The 25,494-nt window shown below is 39.3% G+C and overlaps 1 protein-coding gene across 1 annotated transcript in view; it reads right to left on the minus strand.

Moving 5' to 3' along the window:
* The window catches only part of LOC126355174 (myosin-I heavy chain), a 427,094-nt gene that overhangs the window by 99,369 nt on the left and 302,231 nt on the right, over positions 1-25,494 (minus strand). Inside the window, exon 7 of the mRNA XM_050005385.1 lies at positions 5,757-5,873. Within this exon, the coding sequence (XP_049861342.1) occupies positions 5,757-5,873 (117 nt within the window). The remainder of the gene's footprint in view (positions 1-5,756; positions 5,874-25,494) is intronic.

Here is a 25,494-nt window from a genome sequence, read left to right on the forward strand (position 1 = left end):
AGCAGGCCCAGTTGTGGTAGAAGGTAACTACAAGAAGCTCAAATGGAATTAAAACACAAAATAGCTGACACATTAATGGCGGAAGAGGGAGAACTATCTGCTCCAAAGGCACAGAAATCATGCCAGAAATGCTCTGATTCGGACAAAATTGTGCATGATTTGAAAGAAAAATGTGCCATATCCACAAGTCAGAAAAAAGTAACTATTCTTACCCTTGAACCCTCCAGCTGGTCTATGGACTACACTGCAGAGGAATTCAGTGTTTCTACATATATGTAAAGCAAGCTAGGAAAATAAAAGCAACCCAAGGTGTGCTTCCACAACTTCAACAGGTTCAGGGTAAGCAATTGAGTTCAGAAATAAAGGTGCTAGTGTTGGAGTTTTATGAAAATAATAACTACAGTCAAATAATGCCTGGGAAAAAAGACTATGTAATGGTGAAAATGGGCAATGTATGTGTACAGATGCAAAAAAGACTGTTGCTATGTAACATATCAGAACTATATGTAGAATTCAAGGAAAAGTATCTCAATATCAAAGCAGGTTTATCATCTATTTTCAATCTTCGGCCAAAATGAGTTGTTTCTGTAAGTTCAACGGGCACACACAGTGTTTGTGTATAGACCCATCAAAATGCTAAGCTGATGTTTGCTGCTATAAAGGATTCTGGTCTGGATTACAAAGGTGTAATGAAGCTGCTAGTGTGTGACATCAGTTCCTACCAGTGCATGATACACAGGTGTGAAAAGTGTCCTGGTAAGGCAAATCTTGCAGAACACATGAATAAAAAGCTGGTGAACTCCCTATGGATGACAATGAACTTGTTTCTTATAAACAACGGACACACATGGATCACACAAGTCTTGAAACAAAGCAAAGTACAGTGGAACATTTTGTTGAAATGTGTTGTCAAAAAACGGACAAACTGACCACACACAGCTTCACAGCAACAGCACAGTCGGCTTATCTCCAGTTTTGTAAGGATAATTTGAAACAAGATGAAATTATAGTAATACTAGTCAAGCAACTCTCCTGCCATTTGCAATTTACTATAGAGGTGAATCAGATGATGTGTCTGTCATGAATCTGTGCGTTTTTAGTGACTGTTTAATTCATGATGCCATTGCAGTTCATGCCCACATTCACACTGTCATGGCATATGTGAAAAACAAGCTGCCTCACATACATTTTGCAAAATACTTCAGTGACGGGGCAGCTAGTCAGTACTAAAACAGTAAAAATCTCAAAAATGTATGCATACATTACTATGATTTTCAGATTCATGCAGAATAGAATTTTTTCGCCATAAGTCATGGTTAAAATGTATATGATGGTATTGGTGCTACTGTTAAGTGCATGGTATCACGAGTTAGTCTGCAGCACCCTACAGAAGGCCACATTCGAACACCTCTTCAATTATTTACCTGGGTACAGAAAAATATGTCTGGCATACAATCATTCTATGTTTCGAAAGATGAGGGAACATCAGTCAAAGAGTTGTTGAAAAGCAGACTAGAACACGTTAAAACTGTTGCAGGCACAAGGAGCCATCATCGCTTCTCTCCAGCGGACTCTGACAATGTGCAGATGAGCAGACTGTCCCTTTATAACTATAGGTTCATGCAAAACATGTGTCTTCACAGTGTGTCTGCCTCAGGATTCAGAAGCAAAAGCAGCAACATACAACCAGGTTGCTATGTTATTGCTGTTTATGATGGCAAATGGTACTTAGGATGTGTTGCAGAGTGCTGTGAAGTAGAAGGTGATGTATTTGTGAACTTCATGGCACCAGCAAGATCATTTCATTGGCCACGTTTGGCAGACAGGTGTTGGATTCCTTTTGAACATATTCTTATGACAGTTCCAGTTCCTACAACAGTGTCAGGAACGACAGTATAATTTGCCACTCAATGTACAGAGTACAGTAGCTAAAGTACGGGAGAACTTCTGTTCGAAGCACAATCGACTGGTTTTTAGCTAGCAGTTAATGTGCAGTAAACATTAATGATAGGTTGTGTTAATCTGCCTATATGTTGTTGCTTAGTGATTAAACAGTTGTGGGAGAGGATAAGAAGAGGCAGAACAGTTTGCCATACGTTTTTACAAAATTGTGTTGTGAAACAATGGTCACATCACCAAATACATCTGTCAGCTTCCATTGTACACAAATGTCTTGCAATAACATGCTGAAATATTGAGATATATATTATTATGGTCTACTTATTCACTGTTTGAAATTTGGGTTGGATACCACTTGTCCCTTTTGTGCTACCACACTTCGAAAATCCATGTTTTTCAGGCAATTTTTCAAATTTTTGTTTTTTTCTGCACATGTAACTCAGGTTTTGTGACTGATATGGGCATGATGAGTTCTGTGTGTGTTTAGGCAACATTAAGCGTACCACAAAAAATTTATACCCTTTCTGAGTAAATTATATTTGGCATACAGGGCTCCTACAGTATGTACCTTTTAATGTATTACATTTTTTTTAACCACATTTTGGATTTTTTTTTATTTTCCCTCAGAAATATATTGTTGGTGTTTTGATTCATGGAGTGTGTTTTCTAAATGGATGTTACTGGGTTGTAAAAATTTCACTGGACTGTGTGGAATAGTTCCAAAGTTATTAAGACCTGATGTTGGGTCTGAAGATAGATTGCCAGATGCGGGTTGCAATTTCCGGGTCATGCCACCTTATTTCACAAGTCATACTTCTGGAACTAATGGGCAGAGGAAACTAATACTTTGTACATGAGTGTTCCACACATGGTAGAATTAGTGTACTGAATTTCAGTCAAATCTGAGACTATGAGCTGGAGCCCCTGGTTGAACTGACATGGAATGACCCAGCAGCAACAGACAGTAGGGCGAGGCAAGATACTTTGTTGACTTGGCACATGCATACATCTTATTTCAGGCCCAGACAGATTATAGTGCTGACATCACAATCAAATTTGCCACTGTCATGTGCATGGTCATCCTTCTGTATCTTTTCCCCAAGATTCATGGATCCCAAGGATAGTCCGACCAAAGCAGTGTGTTCATGAATTTTGGCACAAAAACAATTTTGTAATGATGCCCTAACTCCTGTATTCACTTCGTAGAACCATTTTTGGTTCGCGAAAATAAAGAAAATTGTAAAGAGCAGCCTTTTACTAGCACAGATGAGATTAAAAATGTGTCTCTGAGAGGACTAAAAGGTGTTGCAAAGATAAGATTTCCAGGAGCGTTTTGTATTTGGGAAAAATGCTAGCATGGGTACATAATATATAACAGGGAATATTTTGAAGAGAAAAATTTTGTTGTAGACTAATAAATACAGCCAGCATTAGAACCAATATTCACCCCAATAATCCTTTTGGTTCCACTAACATTGTTCATGATACCATCAATGCCGGGACCCAGACAACATACGCTAAAAGTAATGTTGTTGTCCATCAAAGTACTGCCAATGCAAAAGAATTTTCTGTCTTGCTCTCTTAATTTCATAACTTAATATTAACATTTGCATTGCCAGACAGTTACATCAGTTCTTCCTACCAGAACCTCACTTTTACTTATAGATCTCTTCCACAGAAATCCATTTCATGCAGTGTTATGTACAAAATAACTTTCTGCCAAGAAAAATTGATTTTTTTTATTTTGTTGGAGTAAGTAATGTAATTTGTATAATGTTGGCACTATATTTTTGACTGATGTAAAAGTCCTCCATTATTTGTCGAATTATCAGTTTTTTATAGTTGTCTATAACAATGGGTTCCTCCCAAAATCGTTAGCCTCTCTCTTGGAAATCCAATTTGTGCTGTATTTTCACATTTGTTTCTGACGTGTCCTATCGTGGCAAGGCTGACTTTTGTAAAAAAAAATTAACCCCATTGTTTGGGACTGCCAACACTGACCACAGTTCTTTTTGTTTCAACTCTTTAATACAAGTTGTATTTACATTACAGCTGTTCCTTCAATGTTCTTTACTCTGAAAATATCTCTTCTTTGTATTGTGTGTATTTTCTTGTGATGTAGTATGCTTATCCATTACTTCTGAAAAACTAAGTACTTCACAGAATACACAAACTGAAGTGGCTGATGCTAGTAACTAAAATCGCATAAGCAGAATCAATGTGAATCATTGCATGCTGGCAGGAAACAGGCAACTGATTTTGGGTGTGCCTGTAGGGCAGTTGCATGGCGCTTCCTGGAAGGGCCTCTTTCCCTACCAACAGCACTGCTTGTTCAAGAGTTTGCTGACAAACTAACTGGGTGTAACATCTTGTAGAGATGTGAAATGGAATTTTCACATAAGCTCAGTTGTTGGAAAAGCAGGCGGTAGGCTCTGATTTATTGATAGAATACTGGGGGAATGCACTCCAGTCTACAAAGGAGATTGCTTACAAATCACTTGAGTGACCCATTCTAGATATTGCTCAAATGTGTGGGACCCATACCAAATAAGACTAGTAGGTGATATTGAATGTATACAGAGAAGGACAGTATGAATGGTCACAGGTTTGTTTGACCCATGGGAGTATGTCACAGATATGCTGAAGAAACTGAACTGGCAGAATCTTGAAGACTGACAAAACCTATCCCGAGAAAGAGTGCTAACAAAGTTTCAAGAACCGGCTTTGAATGGCTACTCTAGGAGAATATTACAACCCCCTGTGTATTGCCCACATAGGGACCATGAGACCAAGATTAGATTCATTACAGAAAGCACAGAGGCATTTAAACAACTGTTCTTACCGTGCTCTATATGTGAATAGAATGCAACGAAATCCTAATAACTGGAAACATGGGATGTACTCTCTGTCGCATGGTTTGCAGAGTATAGATATAGATGTAGATGCCTAATAATTAGTTTCAGAGCTAAAATTTGTTCTGGGCAAGATCTATTTGGTCTGAAACCTGCTTGATATTCAACAGTTTTGCATTCAAGTTGTTGTGCTCGTTCCAGAAATCATTGAGGTAAGAGTTTTGTATGAGAAAGGAAGAGGGAAAATCCATCTATAATTATTAACATCCATTCTGTCTCGCTTTTCACATAATGGATGTATCAGTGCAGTTTTCCAGTCATCTGGAATTTTCTCAGTTTGGCAAATGTTTTGCATGACCAATGCAATTTCTTCTAAAGTTTTTGGGGCAGTTGATTTCAGCAGCTCTGCAGCAATACCACCTTCACCAGATGCAGTTATTTTGTAACCTTTTAATATGTGTAGCAGTTTTCTCTTCATTTGGCATGTGCAAATCTGAATTGGTCTGTGGAGGAATTTATGGTATAAATCTTTCTGTGGGTCCATGGCAATGTAGAAGCTTTTTTGAAATATCTGCATCACCCTCCACCATTTTCTAGGCTGTTATTCGCAACTGTCTCCATTTTCCTTCCTGAAGCAAATATTTTGACACTGGTATGAACTTTATCTTCTATTACGTTGAGCTGATGTTTTTCATATTGTCTTTTTGTTCATCTAATTAATTTGGAAGCCTATTTTCTCGTTGTCAGGACCATATCCTGTGCATTTTTTGATTTGCTTCTTTCCATGTTTTGAATGCCCTGTTTTGTGTTTTTACTGCATATTAACAATCTTCATTCCACCAAGGTTGTTTTCCCACTTTTGTACAGGAATCTGAGATTTTGATGAACTTGTGCCAATTTTCCCCAATGTTGTTTAGTTCATTTGCTAGTAGCAGTAGCTGGATTTCCTTCCTGCTACCATTATCATCATCATCATCATTATTAACTGAATATAAAATACTTTACCTAGACAGGCTTTCCAAGCCTGAAACCTTGCTGCATCTTCCACCTCATCTTGTCGTGTGTCCCCACACTGTAGGTAATTGAGATTATGTGGAGAATATCCTTCTAGATTCAGCTTCACTGTAAAGCGAAAAAGAAAAAAAAAAGATTATTATTTAAAAACTCTCAAAGGAAAGAGTGCAAAATATTAATTCCACACTTCAGAATGGCGTTTGGTGTGGTGGATGATGGGAGTAGCAGATTTGACAAAAGTGCTGGACACTGTACAACTCACGGTCAACATTCACTTGTTGCAAGTTGCTACCATCCTTCACCTGAGAGAAAATGCAGTGAACATTGGCATTGTTGTCACCAGTCTGTGTTGTTTTGCTATGCAGAGTTTGGCTTCAAGTGTCATTAGTTCTGGATATCATGTCTGCTTCTGTGTACAAAAGCAGATGACATGCTAAATACACTTGCACCCACACACATTGCACGCTTGAACACTCTCTTCACCCATGACACACACACACACACACACACACACACACACACACACAAAAGGAAAATTCACTTATAGAAACCGAGAAACTTGTTAAAATACACCTCATGCACACATGGCCCCCAATTCCAGCATCTCAGTCTTTTACTGACGAAAGCTATGACCTAAATATTTATATGAGTGTCTTTTAGTTGTACCCTTGGCAATTTGATTTATCTTTAGCAATGTCTATTCCTACATTGTTGATATTCATACCTGGAGTTTCCATTGTTTGATAAACATGTTAGAAAGGTCTATGTGATTTGTGTGTGTGTGTGTGTGTGTGTGTGTGTGTGTGTGTGTGTGTGTGTGTGTAGAGGGGGGAAGGTGGAGAGGGTGACATGTGCACACTACTGTTGCATGGCTGCTGCACTGTGGATGAGGAAGGCAAACCACCAGCAATGGAAAGTGAAACTTTGACAATGCAGCCACTCATGCTATCAAAATGTCAGAAAAATCATCAGACGAATGTTGACCGAAGAACCTGAGACAGAAACCAACAGGAAATTTGTCAACAACTGGCAACAAAAGATTTAACAATTTTGTGTTCCACCATATTATGTTTTCCTATTAGATGCAGTTGTCTGCTAAAACTGTCCTGATGATTTCCCTCCTATAAGAATACTCCAGGTTTAACAGCACCCCCCCCCCCCCCCCCACCTCACACCCCTAAAAAACGATGAAAAATCAGATCTTTGGGTGAAGGCTACTTCACAGGAGCTATCAAATAAGACAGGCTGCTAATTAGGGTGGATATGTGGAATATTAGAATCCTAAGGTGGTGTGAGAAACAAGAATAGGTGGCAATGGAAAGGGTACAGCTATGTGTTCAAGGAAACAGGCAAAATGGTAGGGATCTGTTTATGAGAGAGAACAAAGGGATACTGGTCATTAGTGCAAAGAAGACCTATAGGATACTTGCAAAGTTCTTTCACAACCAGGTGAACTATGAACCACTTGAAGGTGAAATGGAATTAGAGATGGACACAGAAGAGACACAGTGATGACTTCCAAGCAGGGAAGATTGGTAGGATGAAGAGGTTACCAAACAGATGGAATAACATGGTCAAAGTGCCACAACAAAAGAACAGAGACAAGAAGAATGCAAGCTACTATACAAGAACCTCTTCAAGAGGTTGGCTCTCTGTGAAGACTGGTTAAGAATAGATCCAAAGTACAGTTGGAAACTATCAGTGGGTATAATGAAGCAAGAGGATACATAGAACAGATCTTTACTGTGAAATTACTGATGGAGTATATGGCCTTAAGGAACAAAATGATGGTAGCAGCCTTCATAGACTTCATAAAGTGATGCAACTCCATCAACAGACATACTCTTAGAAGGTTCCTGATGAACAGCAGATGAGAGGGAACTACACGACTACTGATAACAGAAGCAAAATAGCCAGAAGCACAGGACTGAGAATCATCAACAAGACAAAGACACTGAATCAACCAGGAAAACGCAGGAATACACTTTTCAAGAGATGGACAAATTTAAATATCTTGGAGGATAAAAGATGTGCCCCAAAGGCATAAAATATATTTTAAAAAAATTATTAACAATATGTGTGCAAAGGGTTAAATATTTTTCAAAGTACTCTCCGTAAGCTTCTATACATTTTTTCCACTGACTGTCCCATGCCTGGCATGCCCCCTCAAATGTCATCAAGGGAATCTCCTTTAAAGTCATTGTCACAGCCACTTGGATAGCTTCAATGCTTTCAAAACAGCATCCTCTGAGTACATTCTTGACTGTGGGGAACAAAAAGAATTTGGCCAGAGGTAGGTCATGTTTGTAGGGTGGCTGCAGCAGTGTCGACACTTTATGTTTCACCAGCAACTCATGGATGCAGAGAAACATGTGGCTCTGCACAATTTTGTGATGCAGCAGCAAGGTAGCATCAATGTCTTTTCATGTGGTAATTACACATTTATGAGGTCTTTCCTGAACATGCATGTAATACGCAGCATTAAAGGGATGTTCGTGAGGCGCAAACTCTTTGATTAGATTAGATTAGATAGATTAGATTAATACTTGTTCCATAGGTCATGAATACGACACTTCATAATGATGTGGAACGTGTCAGGTTAATGAAAGATGTCTGTACAAGATATTACATTACGCAAAATATTGCATGACACTAATGCTTAAGTTAGTTTTTTTCCTTCCCTTAATTTATATCTAAAAATTCAGCCAATGAGTAGAAGGAGTTGTCATCTAGAAATTCTTTTAATTTTAAATGTTGGTTGACTATCTGTCAGGCTTTTGATTCTGTTTGGTAGGTGACCAAAGACTTTTGTGGCAGTGTAATTTACCCCCTTCTGTGCCAAAGTCAGATTTAACCCTGCATAGTGAAGATCATCCTTTCTCCTGGTGTTATAGCTATGCACACTGTTATTACTTTTGAACTGGGCTGGATTATTAACAACAAATTTCATAAGTGAATATAGATACTGTGAGGATCCCTAGATCCTTAAATAGATGTCTGCAAGATGACCATGGGTGGGATCCAGCAATTATTCTGATTACACATTTTTGAGCAATGAATACTTTTCTACTCAATGATGAATTACCCCTGAATATGATACCATACGAAAGCAGTGAATGAAAGTAGGCATAGTAAGCTAATTTACTGAGATTCTTATCACCAAAATTTGCAATAACCCTAATAGCATACGTAGCCGAACTCAGACGTTTCAGCAGACCATCAATGTGTTGCTTCCAGTTTAACCTCTCATCAATGGACACACCTAAAAATTTTGAAAATTCTACCTTAGCTACAGACTTCTGTTCAAAGTCTATATTTATTACTGGAGTTGTGCCATTTACTGTACGGAACTGTATATACTGTGTTTTATCAAAATTTAAAGAGAGTCCGTTTGCTGAGAACCACTTAATAATTTTGTGGAAAACATCATTTACAATTACATCACTTAGTTCTTGGTTTTTGGATGTTATTACTATACTTGTATCATCAGCAAAAAGAACTAATTTTGCATCTTCATCAATATGGAATGGTAAGTCATTAATGTATATCAAGAACAGTAAAGGACCTAAGACCGAACCCTGTGGGACCCCGTGCTTGATAGCCCCCCCCAGTTTGAGGAATCAGCTGTTGTATTAACATTACATGAACCACTTATTTCAACTTTCTGCATTCTTCCAGTTAAGTATGAATTAAACCATTTGTGCACTGCCCCCCTCAAACCATAATGATTTAGCTTATCTAAAAGAATTCCATGATTTACACAGTGAAAGGCCTTTGAGAGATCACAAAAAATACCAATGGGTGACGTCCGGTTATTCAGAGCATTTAATATTTGATCAGTGAGAGCGTATATAACATTTTCTGTTGAAAAGCCTTTCTGAAAACCAAACTGACATTTTGTTAGTACTTTATTTTTACATATATGGGAGGCTACTCTTGAATACATTACTTTCTCAAAAATTTTTGATAGAGCTGTCAGAAGAGAGATTGGGCGATAGTTGTTGACATCCGACGTATCCCCCTTTTTATGCAATGGTTTTACAATGGCATATTTCAGTCTATCGGGGAAAACACCCTGCTCCAAAGAGGTATTACATACGTGGCTGAGAATCCTACTTATCTGTGGGGAACAAGCTTTAAGTATCTCGCTGGAAATGCCATCAATTCCGTAAGAGCTTTTACTTTTCAGTGAGTTTATTATTTTACTGATTTCAGAGGGAGAGGTTCGTGGAAATACAGTTCTTTCAAACTGCACAGGTATGGCCTCTTCTATTAGAAGTCTTGCGTCTTCTAGTGAAGATCTAGATCCTACTTTCTCCACAACATTTAAAAAATAATTATTGAAAATATTTCCAATTTCAGATTGTTTGTTAGTACACTTGTCATTCAGTTTTATGGCACTAAAGTCTTCCTGTGCTCTTGGTTGCCCTGTTTCCCTTTCAATAATATTCCAAATTGCTTTAATTTTATTATCAGAGTTACTGATCCCAGACATGATACACATGCTTCTGGACTTTTTAATAACTTTTCTTAGTACCACACAATAGTTTTTATAATATTGAACAATTTCGGGGTCAGTACTCCCTCTTGCTGTTAGATACAGTTCTCTTTTAAGGTTGCAAGATATTCTTATTCCTTTAGTTAGCCAAGGTTTTTTATATGTTTTCTTAGAATTAAGTTTCACTGTTTTCTTGGGAAAACAATTTTTAAATACCCTTAAAAATGTATTGTGAAATAAGTTATATTTCAAGTTTGCATCGGGTTCCATATACACTTCATCCCAGTCTAGCTCCTTTAGTCTTTCCCTAAAGTTTGCAGTATTTATATTGTTAATTGAACACACTGCTTTGAAATTCTGATTTGATATACTGCATAGAGCATTTGTTAACTACATCCTTGGTGTCAAAAAGGACAGTCAACATTGTCTTCAATTTGGATTTGATCATTCTCATTTTCTGCTGTTTCAGAGACACTGGGCTTGCCATTTGGCAATCTGGCATTTTGTCTTTGGGTCTCATTGAAATGTCCATATTTCATCACTGGTAATAACATTGTTTCAGTAATCCATTTCAGTTTCCACACATTCCTTCAATTCGTTTGTGATCAACACTCTGTTGGCCTTTTGGTCATTCATTGACAGTTTGGGGACCAGCTTATTGCATATCTGTTGCAAGTTCAGTTCTTCAGTAACAATGTGATGTACAACAGTTTCCAGAATGTTCAGAGTGATAGCTAACTGTCGAACACTTATTGGATGGTCAGCATTCGACAATCCACACAGACAAGTTACATTTTTATCAGTTTGGCTTGTTCATGGCCGTCAAAGTGGCAGTTATTGTCCACCTCTTCCTGGCTCCATTTAAACTATTTCATCCACTTTGTAACTCACACATATCAAACAGCAGACTCCTATTTTGTTTATTAGAGCAGTTCGTGAGTTTCTGCAGCTTCTTTGGTTGACTAGTTTCGTGCAGAACTTTTTCGCCCAACATTATTCGAAAGTATCCGCCATAATGTGATCTCAAAACGGGGCTTCACTAAATCAGTAATCCTGACCCCACACTGCTGAGAAAGACTGACCTAGCTAGGACGTGCTGCAAAGCTGAGCCCCCCACCCTTCTGCGACCTGTTGGGGCACGCAAACACATGTATTTAATGAATTTTGGGATGGCAACAGGAAGAAACAGGGGCAATGATGGAATAATAGATAGGATGAAGAAGGTGAGGTCAGTCTTTTGTATGACCAGATATATACATAACAAAAATAATAATATATCTATGGATACCAAGCTCAAATGCTAATGGGCAATGGTGAGAAATACGGTTCTGTATGTGGTTGAGTCGCTAACTAGGAAGTCATGATGCAGAACAGCCAGAGAAAGAAGAGAGAAAACTTCTTATGGAAAAGCCTGGACTCTAAAAGAGGTGGTGAAAGATGACTGCAAAGACCTACAAAAGTGCTGTAACAGAGAATGAGCACAATATCAGTAGAAATTAAACTGAAAAGGGCACAATTTGTGGATCATGTGATCAGGATGAACAAGGACAGAATTATAAAAAGCATGTTGCCCAACTCAGGAAGGACTGGTCAGGGCTGGGGGATTGAGGCAATAGGGAAGGAAAAATGGAGAAGAAGCATACACCAACCAACATGTTAGACATCAACCACAGAGAAGGATACAGGGAAAGGAGTGGAACAGGAAAGAGAGTAAGACACTGAATATCATGGAAGAAGTGAAAGAGAGAAGAAGGCAAAGGATGAAGAGTCTCTTGGAGGAGATGGAGGCATTGTAGTGCATGAAGGGACTACAGAGGCTGTAATGGAAGAGGAGGAGGAGGAGGAGGAGGAGGAATAATAATAATAATAATAATAATAATAATAATAATAATAATAATAATAATAATAATAAGGTATTCTTGGTATCAGCCAGATGCAATGACCAGAAAATTGGGTTTTGAGTGGAGATTATTCACTTTCTCAAATAATTGTAGCGCAGGAGTCGGAATAGTAATGAATAGGGAAACTGGCAATGATGTACAGGATCATTTGCGGCAAACAATTCAGCATACATTGTAATCTAATCGCACAATCATACATACCAACGATGAATACAAATGGCAGTGAAACTGAAGAAATGGGTGATAATATTAATGAACTTCTAGAATGTGCCAAAGGGGACAAGAATTTATCATAATGGGAGACTGGAATGGAATTGTAGGTGAATGTAGGGAATAGATAATAAGCAGGAGAGTGAAATGGGAGAGAGAAAGATTAATAGAATTCTGTGCTGGCACGATTTATTTACTGGAAACATATTTTTTGAGAAATCGTTGAGAAGAGAGTATACATGGAACGTCCCAGGTGATCAGATATATTGAACTGACTTTATTTCAATAAAGTGGAGATTCAGGAATCAAATTAAGAAATGTAAGAGTTATCCATCCACTGATATTGATAGTAACAACATACTAGTACAAATAAAATGGCAGATAATGCAGTAAGTTACAGGGAAAGCACGTAAAATTTATACACGTTGAAGGAACACCAGATTCATATTTCTTTGAAAGAATGCATGGGAAAAGACATAATGTCATTTCATGGAGTTTCTGGTCTAGAAAACTGATAGAATGGCCGTAAAAGACGTAAATTTAACAGAAAAAATTACTGCAATTGAAAAAGGCAGGGAAAGAGAGAGATCCATGGATAACAGATGAGATCCTCAAATGAATAAAGAAATCACGAAAATGTACAAATGTTGAAAATATTACTATCATGCAAAAATGAAATTGCCCAAAAATGCAGAAAAGCTAAACAAGAATGGATGGAGGAAATATGTCGTGAAATAGATATAAAACTGAAATGGGGTACTATAGATACATTGCACACAGACTTTGCACACAGACTTGAAACGGGGTAATATAGATACATTGCACACAGACAAATACATGGTCCACTCATGTTAATGTGATCACTGCATGTATTTGATGTCACCATGCAATAAAAACTCACAGATGGCAGGTGACAGCATTCGCAGTGGAGGTACCTAAAGTGTGTCACCATAACCTGTAAAACAGTGCTGTCATTATTCTAATATGTAAACAAAGCGATTTATCTGACTTCCAAAAGGGCACAATCATTGGCTTTTGGGTAGAAGGTGGAAGCATTTCTAAAACAGGTAAAACAGGCCACCTTGGTTAAACTGTACAGTGCATGGCAAAATGTCACTCTACAGCATTGCGGCAACTGTAGGGCACCACAGGCCATAGGTGACAGAGGTGAATGACAGCTGCAGAAATGTGTATGGGCAAATAGATGTGCAACATCTACATCTACATCTACATACATACTCCGCAATCCACCACACGGTGCGTGGCGGATGGTACCTCATACCACAATTAGCACTTCTCTCCCTGTTCCACTCCCAAACAGAACAAGGGAAAAATGACCGCCTATACGCCTCTGTACAAGCCCTAATCTCTCTTATCTTATCTTTATGGTCTTTAAGCGAAATATAAGTTGGCGGCAGTAAAAGCGAACCGCAGTCAGCCTCAAATGCTGGTTCTCTAAATTTCCTCAGTAGCGATTCACGAAAAGAACGCCACCTTTTCTCCAGAGGCTCCCACCCGAGTTCCTGAAGCATTTCCGTAACACTCGCGTGATGATCAAACCTACCAGTAACAAATCTAGCAGCCTGCCTCTGAATTGCTTCTATGTCCTCCCTCCATCCGACCTGATAGGGATTCCAAACGCTCAAGCAGTACTCAAGAATAGGTCATATTAGTGTTTTATAAGCAGACTCCTTTACAAATGAACCACATCTTCCCAAAATTCTGCCAATGAACTGAAGATGACTATCCGCCTTCCCCACAACTGCCATTACATGCTTGTCCCACTTCATATCGCTCTGCAATGTTACGCCCAAATATTTAATCAATGTGACTGCGTCAAGCGCTACACTACTAATGGAGTATTCAAACATTATGGGATTCTTTTTCCTATTCATCTGCATTAATTTACATTTATCTATATTTAGAGTTAGCTGCCATTCTTTACACCAATCACAAATCCTGTTTAAGTCTAGTTGAGCAACAGACTACCCAGGTAAACCAAGGGCACTACCAACAGTGTCTCCTCATCAACTGTTCAACATTCTGCATATGGGCCTCCGCAGCAGCCACCTATTTCATGCACCCACGCTGGTTGCAGTTCATTGGTGACATTGGTTGGAATTTGCAATGTCAGTAGTGCAACTGGAAATCCAACAGGTGGTCTTTTCAGATGAATCACATTTTATGGTCTGTCTGACAAATTGCTGTTGGTGTGTACAGTGTGATAGGTCTAAAAGCAAACAACCTGCAATAACTGCAAGGGGGAACAGGCTGGAGGAGGGACCATTATAGTCTGGGGAATGTTTTCATGGCATTGGCTGGAAAATCTTGTCATTCTGGAAGGCATAATGGATCAACAAGCCTGCACCTACCTCAGCACAGTGACATCTACCAGCTGGACAAAACAAGGTGTGACATAATTTAGCAGTGTATATGTGTAGTTCAAACACCGCCAAGATGAAGTTTGCGTATTTTCCAGCCACCAGATTCCCTGGACTTAAACTCAGTCAAGAATCTGTGGAACCACCTCGATCAGGCTGTTTGTGCATGTGGATCCTCAACTGAGAAACCTAGTGTAGTTGGCCATACCACTAGAGTCAACATAGCTTCACAGCCCTGTCCAGACCCTCAGTGACGCTATTCCTGCATGTGTCTCAGCCGTCCGCACTGCAAACGGTGGTTGTTCAGTCTTCCGACTGTTGGTCACATTAATGTGACTGGACAGTGTAAGTAATCACTTTAGCAAAAATAATTAGGGCACAACCATTGCAGATGAAAAAGATAACAGGGTAACGTAAGTGGAAAGTAAAAAGACTGATATAGCTTTACAAGAAACTAATTATGAAATACCAGCAGAACTCTTGTGGGCATCAGACTAAAAGGCAGAAAAAGAATTATAAAAGAGCTCATAAATTGAATTTATTTTCTTCCTCTGGGGAAGTTCATTAGATTCTGAAAAGAATATAATTATGGCACTTCTGAAAGAAGCAAGTGCATATAGACGTGAAAATCGTCAGAATCAGTGTATTATCACATCCTAAAAATAATCATAAGATTACTTTATCAAAAAAATAGAAGGGAAAACTAAGCAAATTAGTAGTGGAACTGTTTGATTTTAGGATAAGCAAGACCACTCGAGAGGCAATTTTATCACTGCAGTTGATAATAGAGGGCAGACATGGATAAAACAGAGGACATTGCTTTTGTGAATGTGGAGATTGTATTTGAAGATACGAAATGCAGGGAAATATTTCCTCTTCTTGGGAGCAGAAATATAACCTACTGTCCCTACTCTAAACAGACCAGAATAGTCGGACTGATACAATTGTACAAAGTAACAGGTCAAAAGTGGGAAAGGTGTAAGGCAGCATTGCTCATTGCTGCCACTTATATTTAATTTATATATAGGAGACTTACATCAACATCTGACAGAACAGACACTGCTGATGATCCACAATTATACTAAATTAGTTTGCTGACTGTGAATTCCTTGACATCAACTGTATCTGTTCCCCAACAGTGACAGAAAATTTTTTCCTAACTGAGACTAGAACCTGGATTTCCTTCTTATAGAGAACATTTGCCTTAACCAATTTGGATATCCAACAGGCTCCCTGTACAGACTCAAACTTCCACATGCAACATTGTCTACATCCTTTTATCGTAGTCCACTAAATTCATCACCTAATGCTCTCTCAGCAATGCTTGGATTCCTGCAACAAGGGAAATGAGACAATGAGGCATTGAGACCAATGTCTCATTTTCTTATTTTCTTGTTGTGGGAATCCAAATAATGTTGCAAGCATTGGGTGATAAATTTAGTGGACTACAATGAAGAGATGTAGACCAAGTGACATATGGAAATTTGGGTTGGTCTGGGGAGAGTGCACAGATAGCATGTGTTGCTAAGGTATAATAACTGGAAAATCTGGGTTCGAGTTATGGTCTGACACAAATGTTCTTGTGTCACTGTTGGGTAGTAGTTAACACTGCTGATGTTGAGGAATACACAGTCGGCGATTTAATTTTGATATATAGAAGAGTGTAAGGTATCTGTGCAGGAGAGCTGGAACTGAACAGTCGTGCATCATGTCACTACTACTTTGAAGGTCAGAACAGTAAAACTGTTGGAAGACAACACTTCAATCAAAACTTTATTTCACTGAATATTTATTTCTAATCACAAATGATAAGACACATAAAAGCTTTTCTCCTTCTCGTTAACATAGCACTTACTTTTTTAGCTTGAGACAGTCTTGCAGTATTCTGTACACCATGCTGGCATCAGCTTGACTCAACTTAATCGAAAGAGCTCTAAAGACACAGTATGATGAATATCATAAACTTAAATTCCTGCAGTAAATCTTTTCACAGTTATTCAAGTTTTGGAAAAAAGAGAAAAACAAGGAAAATCCTTCAGGTCAGGAAAATATAAATCGTATGGTTAATACAATGTTGATAACTTACCCTGCAGTTATGCATCACTACACTATTCCACATCATTGTGACATTGGTCTATCGCTCACTTATTTCCATTTATCAGACAACAGCATCAGACAGGTTAACATAATACATAAAGGTCAATCCCCTCTTCAAGAAATAGTAGTCATTATTGAAAACAGAATCAATTATTAAACAAAACCAACATAGTTGGAATGTTACTTTGATCATAAACCAGTTCTGTGAACATCTAACTCAGTACTGAAGATATTAAGCTACACTGAAATGCCTAAGAAACTGGTATAGGCACACATATTCAAATACAGAGATATGTAAACAGGCAGAATACAGCACTGCGGTCGACAACTGCTATATAAAAAAAGTGTCTGGCGCTGTTGTTAGATCAAGTACTGCTGCTACAATGGCAGGTTATCAAGATTTAAATGAGTTTGAATGTGGTGTTATAGTCAGCGCACGAGCGATGTGACTCAACATCTCCGAGGTAGTGATGAAGTGGAGATTTTCCCATATGACCATTTTCCAGTGTACTGTGAATATCAGGAATCCAATAAAACATTGAATCTCTGACATCACTGCAGTTGTGATGAGATCTTGCAAGAATGGGATCAATGACGACGTAATAGAATCGTTCAACATGACAGAAGTGCAACCCTTCCACAAATTGCTGCAGATTACAATGCTGCGCCATCAAGAAGTGTCACTTTGCGAACCACTCAACAAAACATTATCGATATGGGTTTTCGGAGCTGAAGGCCCACTCGTGTACTCTTGATGACTGCAGAACACAAAGCTTTATACCTCATCTGGGCCCATCAACACTGACATTGGACTGTTGATGACTGGAAAAAACATGTTGCCTGGTCCAACGAGTCTCGTCTCAAATTGTATCAAGAGCATGGATGTGTACAGGTATGAAGACAACCATATGAATCCATGGACCTTGCATGTCAGCAGGGGATGGGAGGCACTGTAATGGTGTGGGGTGTGTGCAGTTGGAGTGATATGTTTAGATACAACTCTGACAGGTGACACGAACGTAAGCATCGTGTCTGATCAGCTGAATCCTTTCATACCTACTGTGGATTCCGACGCACCAGGACAATTCCAGCAGGACACTCCAACACCCCACACATCCAGAATTGCTACAGAGTGGCTTCAGGTACACTCTTCTGAGTTTATACACTTCTATTGGCCACCAAACACCCCAGGCATGAGCATTACTGAGCATGTCTGGGATGATGTTCAGAAGAGGTCTCCATACCCTCACCCTCTTACAGATTTATGCACAGCCCTGCAGGATTCATGGTGTCAGTTCCCTCCAGCACCACTTCAGACATTAGTCGAGTCCTTGTCACGTCATGTTGCGACACTTCTGTGTGAACGTGGCGGCCCTACGTGATGTTAGGCACGTGTACCAATTTCTTTGGCTCTTCAGTGTATTATCTCTTCAAAAATGCATTGTACTGAATTCAAGTCATAGTCTCTGTTAACTCTGTTATTTTAATAGTCTGTTAAAAAATACAAAAAGATCAATGAAACAATTGAATCGCTGATTGCAGAAACAACACTTGTTCACTTTTTGGTTAAGTTATGTTGAGAGCTGATTTCCATGTTATGGTGCTCCCTCTATCGAAAGAATGCAGAAACAACAATTGTCCATCATTCTTAATGGGACAAACAAGATCCTGACATTATGAGTGAGAGGAGAAAGAACACTTGTCCAGGACTAGTGCTATTTCTGCAGCCAACATTGGCTAGCCTGTTGTGTAATATCATCTCTGTGTTCGCACAGATTTTCTTTGTGAAGCACATCAATGTTGAAAAGGGAAGATATGGGTGTACATGATGGTGGTGAAAGTAGAAAGAGGAAAAAAAGGTGTAAAGAATGTTGAGTATCAGCGTGAAATCATAAAAAGGTCGCGAATTAAAGGTTTAGAGTACAAAAACTACAGTGGAAAGTTAGTTTCAAAGAAAAGCATTCATGTCGACTGGAAATAAGTAATGTTCTAATATGGGAGGTTATACATCAGTAAAATAGTAAACTAATGATTTATTGTGTGACTGAAATATCTGTGTAATTTTGTAGATGTCGTAGAAACTGCTTTGGAAGAATTCCTGAAGAAATGAAGTATTTTCGCTTTTCTTCAACATGACATCAAAAGACGTACAAGATTCTTATCTCCAAGGGCTGATAACTGTAGGTAATATTTCCAGAAGGCGAAGAAGAGTACCAGAAGGAGGCAACTGCAAACCAAGACGCAACAGTTTTCAGTATTTTATTAATTCCAGCACTGGACGATCAGAGGTATCCAAGAAAGCCACAGTGTCACAAACCAAAGGGTAAGGAGGATAAGCAATCTGCTTGCTTGTGGATAGTCGCCTAGTGACCAGAGGGGTAAAAATGCATCAGGAAATCAAATCGGTGGTGTAGAAATAATTTTGATAATTGATCACATAAATTCCTATCCCCAAAAAATTACTCACTATGGCACTAGAGAACAGCATTATTTAAATAGCCAACTTAATGTCAAAATCATGCATGAGCAGTTCAGATTACGACATCCCCAAGCAAGTAATATTAAGTACTAATTTTATTTAAAAATATTCATAGAACGTTTTTCACTTACATTTGGTCGACCACAAGTTGACACATGTGGATCATGTGAAGCGCTTCAAAATAAATTACGAAACAAAACACTGAATGAAAAGGCTAAGAGAGTTGCCGCTGCACAAATGATGGTTCATAAACGCAGGGCTGCAAAGTTTTCTGCTCGTATTCGTGAAGTACAAGTATTGTGTCAAAAAGACGAGGATGTTGCAGGTATTGCCATAGATTTTGTGCAAAATCTGTCCCTTCCTACCATTCCAGTTCAGGAAGTTTTCTACCTTCGGCAACTCAATGTTACTGTACTCAATATCCACAACCTGAAGACAGGATATGGAACATTCTACATTTATCACAAAGGTGTAGCAAAGAAGGGTCCCGATGAAGTCTGCTGGATTACATATGAAACGAGTTGTCACCAAACATAAAATGCCTGCATATATTTCCAGATGGCTGCCCAGGGCAGAATAAGAATAATACTACGGTCAGGTTCCTCATGGCAGTTGCAGCATCTCAGCGTTTACTCAGAATTTATCATTATTTCCTGGCTAGAGGCCATTCATTCTTAGCCTGTGACAGTTACTTTGCAGGGATTAAGAGGAAAATTCGAGCTGTCGATAGGATTTATAGCATCATGCAGTTTGTAGATTTTTTTGTGTGATGCAGTTTGTAGAACTTATTGTGTACCTGTAACAAATACCAGGTTAAAGTTGTTTCAACAGAGTTTGTACTGGCTTTCAAACAATGGTGGCCTAAATTTTACAAATGCAATGCCTTGTCTTTGGAAACAATGAACAGCAAAGTGCTCACAAGGAATGAGAAACAATCCTTCACCGTTTCAGAATTCATGGAATTTGAATACAAGAGTGAGTGTAGTGGGACGTCATTGCAAAACCATACGTTGGAAGGCTGGTGACGCACACTTTTTGTTTACTTCTTGATTTAAAAACAACAGTAACTCTACCGTCGGCTGCAGCAGACGAAAAATGTGTACCACTAAGTGAGAAGAAAATAGCTGACCTCAAGAAATTAGAGCCATATATCCCTGAAGAGCACCTGTCCTTTTACAGAGCTCTCCACAACTGGCCTTCAGTAGACAACAGGGGGCCTGACAGTGAATAATAGACATGAGCACAAGCAATATTTCACTAAGGTTGCTATTTACCTGATTGCAATTTGTAGTTAAAAGTAGTTGTTCAGAATCTGTTATGTACACATAAAATAAGAATTTTGGTAATGAGAAATAATACAGCTTATCTTCAGAAACTGTTATGTAGCCTAATAATAACAATTTTTGTACTGAACATAATAAGTTTACAAATAAACTGCTGAATAACACAGACTTACATTTTTGGCAACCAATTGATTTCAGAAACAGCACATGTCCACGAACTTTGCATATTTAAATCATTATATAATCTAATCATTACATCATTGAAAATAGTGTCTGGATATTACCAGAAACTGTGCCGTTCAAAGTAAAATAGAGCTGTCAAAGAAAATAGAATACTCAGGCCCACAAACTTATTTTTTCGTTTTTCTCAAAATCAACATGCATGGACTAATGCTGTTTCTGCAATCAGTGATTCATTTGAAAATCACTATGTTTCACTTTCACTCACTCACTCACACACACACACATGTGTGGGCACACACACAAATTACTCTTTGGTTATTTGCAAGATGACATGTCTTGTCCATTGGGCAGGCTGAGTGCACATATGCACCTGTTCTACAGAGTGTGGTGTTTCTTACTCAACAATTGTGAATGGACCAAAATCAATCCTTCCATGTAAGTCAACCAGCATTGGCAGTATGACTGATGGTGGGCCTCCCACACATGTACAAAGTCCTGTCTGGTGGTCTCATATGCCATAAAAATAGGGAATGAGATGATTCATGCTGCACTTGCACAGAGTTCATGTCTGGCACCAGTGCAACTCACTGACTTGGAGGTGGGGGCAGCCCTGCTCTGAACCTACACAGACTCTTTGTTATTTGATTCATTTCTGCTGCATCAGTTCCCTCAAATACAGTCCTTTTTTTACCTAATTGTTGCATTCCTCATCCTGTTTTCATTGCAGATATTGCTTTTAAGGTTAATAAACTGGTGGACACCTGTAAAGTTCTTATCAACCATTGCTGTGTTCCGGCTGTTACTACTACATAACAAGGCTTGTAGTTTGTCCTTTTCTCCTTTCCTCAGTTCCTTTCCACATGGTGAAATACGTTTAGTCCTTTAGATGACGTAACAGAGCAAGATGGACCCTTTCCGGAAAGAAAAATATGTAATTTAGGATATGTAATTTAGGATTCTAATAAAACACAACCATAGGCACTTGAAATTGGCAATGAGCTAATAAATGTTTCTGGCTCAGATGGTATAGCTTGTTTGAAGGCTCTCATTGTCTTGTTTTATGTAAATATCTTCCTTTTTTCAAAAACGTCCTATTTAAGAAATTATTCTTAATTATAGATTTTGGGTTCCAACAACTGATGATTAGTTGCAAAATTCAGTCCCATAATTTTAAAGCTCTGATTTTTCTGATTACAAAAATGCCCACTTTCACAAGGAGGGTTGTTGGCTTTATAATTATTCAGTTTATATTTTGTGAATTTTCTCATTATGTGACCCATTGTTAAACTGACTTACTGATTTGCTCTTTATAATTCTGTGTTAACTAATTTTGCTCTCTTTTGTGTTAATACTAAGAACATAATATAAAGTGTTATCCCTCCATTCATCTGTTAATAGTTTTTGCAGGGCACTGCTTCACTGAATTAGTGACTGGTAAACAAATTGCAAAAAATGTTTGTACCTCTACCAATTATTAAAATGTAAATATCTTTCTTTGAGTCTGAAGTGTGTGTGTGAAAAGTATCTAGGTGCACCACATCATTATATGTGTGATCTAATCACCTGCCAGTTACATGTGAGATTGATTACTGATTGGTGTAGCTTACCAATCTGGTTTAAATATTGAGACTCCTGGTTGTTAAAATTCTAATAACCATAAAATTAAAATTGTATTTTAATAAATTTGAACGAACTGAAAACTATGCGGTACAGTCTCATGTGTGTTCATTAACAAATGTCAGTCCAACCTTTTAATAACAGTAGCATGATTCAGAATTGTAGAAAATGAGGTGACTGAAGGTGAATAACCAGATAAGGTCAGTTACAGCAATCATGAATCTCCTGTTTTGTCCTGCTCCCCCATTCTGTTCTTTTTTCACTCTTGGTTTATTGCTTCTCCAGTATTTTAACTGTATTTTTCTTACTTGTCACTTTTTCTTCTGTGTGTTTTTGCTTTTAGGAAGCTTTAATTGTCAAGTGCTACTAATAGTGTTCCATAGATTTTGTGTTTGTTTTGAATACAGTCAGAGAGAGTCCCTTTAGTCAACCATAGTGCCAGTAGTGCTAGTGTTTGTTTTCAATACAGGTCAGAGACATGTAGTGCTATTTTCATTGTTTTCTACTAGAAGTGGCTAGTTTAGCCAATAATCAGCCACCTTTAGTGAATTAGCAGTCTAGTTAAATGTTGATTAAGTCTCTTCAGTAAATTGATTCCTTAGGATGGGTAGGATGTGTGACTGCTGTGTACGGACGCAGGAGGAGCTGGCCACTCTTCGCGAACAGCTGAGCGTGTTGATGGCTGCGGTCAGCCGTCTTCAGGCTGCTGCCTCGGAGTGTAGCGGCAGTGGGGAGCCTGGTGCATCGCAAGGTACACCCCAGGTTTTACACGCTTCACCCACTGTCCCTGCTGTTGAGACATCTTCGCGGGTACCTGGTGCCGTTGGGCCACCATCTCCCCAAGGGGAATGGCAGGTTCAGCAGCATTCGCGGCGCACAAGGCAGAGGGTAAATGTGGAGGCTGGCCTTGTGGCATCGCCCGCTCTGCCTGTGAATGGACATGTGTCTGCTCCTTCAGCAAGGTCCGAGCAGGCACACGGGAGGGTGGGGTTTATTAGTTATTGGGAGCTCCAACGTTAGGCGGGTGATGGAGCCCCTTAGGGAAATAGCTGAAAGGTCAGGGAAGAAGGCCAGTGTTCACTCTGTCTGCTTGCCGGGGGGTCTCATCCGAGATGTGGATGAGGCCGTACCAGCGGTGACAGAGAGCACTGGGTGCACCTGACTGCAAATTGTTGCTCATGTCGGCACCAATGACTCCTGCCGTCTGGGTTCAGAGGTCATCTTCAGTTCGTACAGACGGTTGGCGGAATTGGTGAAGGCGAAAAGCCTCGCTCGCGGGGTGGAATCAGAGCTAACTATTTGTAGTATCGTTCCCAGAATTGATCGTGGTCCTCCGGTTTGGAGCCGAGTGGAAGGCTTAAACCAGAGGTTCAGACGATTCTGCGGAGAACTGGGGTGCAAATTTCTCGACCTCCGCTATCGGGTGGAGAAATGTAGGGTCCCCCTGAATAGGTCAGGCGTGCACTACACGCCGGAAGCGGCTACAAGGGCAGTGGAGTAGGTGTGGAGTGCACATGGGGGTTTTTTAGGTTAGAGAATTCCCTCCCTAGGCCCGACAAGATGCCTCCTGAGATGTGGCAAGGTAGGAGTAGGCAAAATGCAACAGGGAATAAACAATATTAATGTGCTAATAGTAAACTGCAGGAGCGTCTATAGAAAGGTCCCAGAACTGTTCTCATTAATAAACGGTCACAACACCCATATAGTACTAGGGACAGAAAGTAGGCTGAAACAGTAATGAAATCCTAAACTCAGATTGGAATGTATACCGCAGAGACAGGCTGGACAGTGAAGGGGGAGGCGTGTTTATGGTGATAAGAAGTGAAGTAGCATCGAAGGAAATTGACGGAGATCCGAAATGTGAAATGATTTGGGTGAAGGTCACGGTTATAGCAGGCTCAGACATGGTAATTGGATGTCTCTATAGGCCCCCTGGCTCAGCAGCTATTGTGGCTGAGCACCTGAAGGATAATTTGGAAAATATTTCAAGTAGATTTCCCCACCAGGTTATAGTTCTGGGTGGAGATTTTAATTTGCCAAATATAGACTGGGAGACTCAAACGTTCATAACGGGTGGCAGGGACAAAGAATCCAGTGAAATTTTTTTAAGTGCTTTATCTGAAAACTACCTTGAGCAGTTAAACAGAGAACCGACTTGTGGCGATAACATATTAGACCTTCTGGTGACAAACAGACCAGAACTATTTGAAGCAGTTAATGCAGAACAGGGAATCAGCTATCATAAAGCGGTTACTGCATCGATGATTTCAGCCATAAATAGAAGTATTAAAAAAGGTAGGAAGATTTTTCTGTTTAGCAAAAGTGACAAAAAGCAGATTACAGAGTACCTGACAGCTCAACACAAAAGTTTTGTCTCAAGTACAGATAGTGTTGAGGGTCAGTGGACAAAGTTCAAAACCATCGTACAATATGCATTAGATGAGTATGTGCCAAGCAAGATCGTAAGAGATGGAAAAGAGCCACCATGGTACAACAACCGAGTTAGAAAATGGCTGCGGAAGCAAAGGGAACTTCACAGCAATCATAAACATAGCCGAAGCCTTGCAGACAAACAAAAATTACGTTAAGTGAAATGTAGTGTGAGGAGGGCTATGCAAGAGGCGTTCAATGAATTCGAAATTAAAGTTCTATATACTGACTTGGCAGAAAATCCTAAGAAATTTTGGTCTTATGTCAAAGCGGTAGGTGAATCAAAACAAAATGTCCAGACACTCTGTGACCAAAATGGTACTGAAACAGAGGATGACAGACTAAAGGCCGAAATACTAAATGTCTTCTTCCAAAGCTGTTTCACAGAGGAAGACTGCACTGTAGTTCCTTCTCTAGATTGTTGCACAGATGACAAAATGGTAGATATCGAAATAGACGACAGAGGGATAGAGAAACAATTAAAATCGCTCAAAAGAGGAAAGGCCGCTGGACCTGATGGGATACCAGTTTGATTTTACACAGAGTACACGAAGGAACTTGCCCCCCTTCTTGCAACGGTGGACCGTAGGTCTCTAGCAGAGTGTAGCGTTCCAAAGGAATGGAAAAGCGCACAGGTCATCCCCGTTTTC

Source organism: Schistocerca gregaria, chromosome 3 (genome assembly GCF_023897955.1).
Source record: "Schistocerca gregaria isolate iqSchGreg1 chromosome 3, iqSchGreg1.2, whole genome shotgun sequence".
Lineage (NCBI taxonomy): Eukaryota > Metazoa > Arthropoda > Insecta > Orthoptera > Acrididae > Schistocerca > Schistocerca gregaria.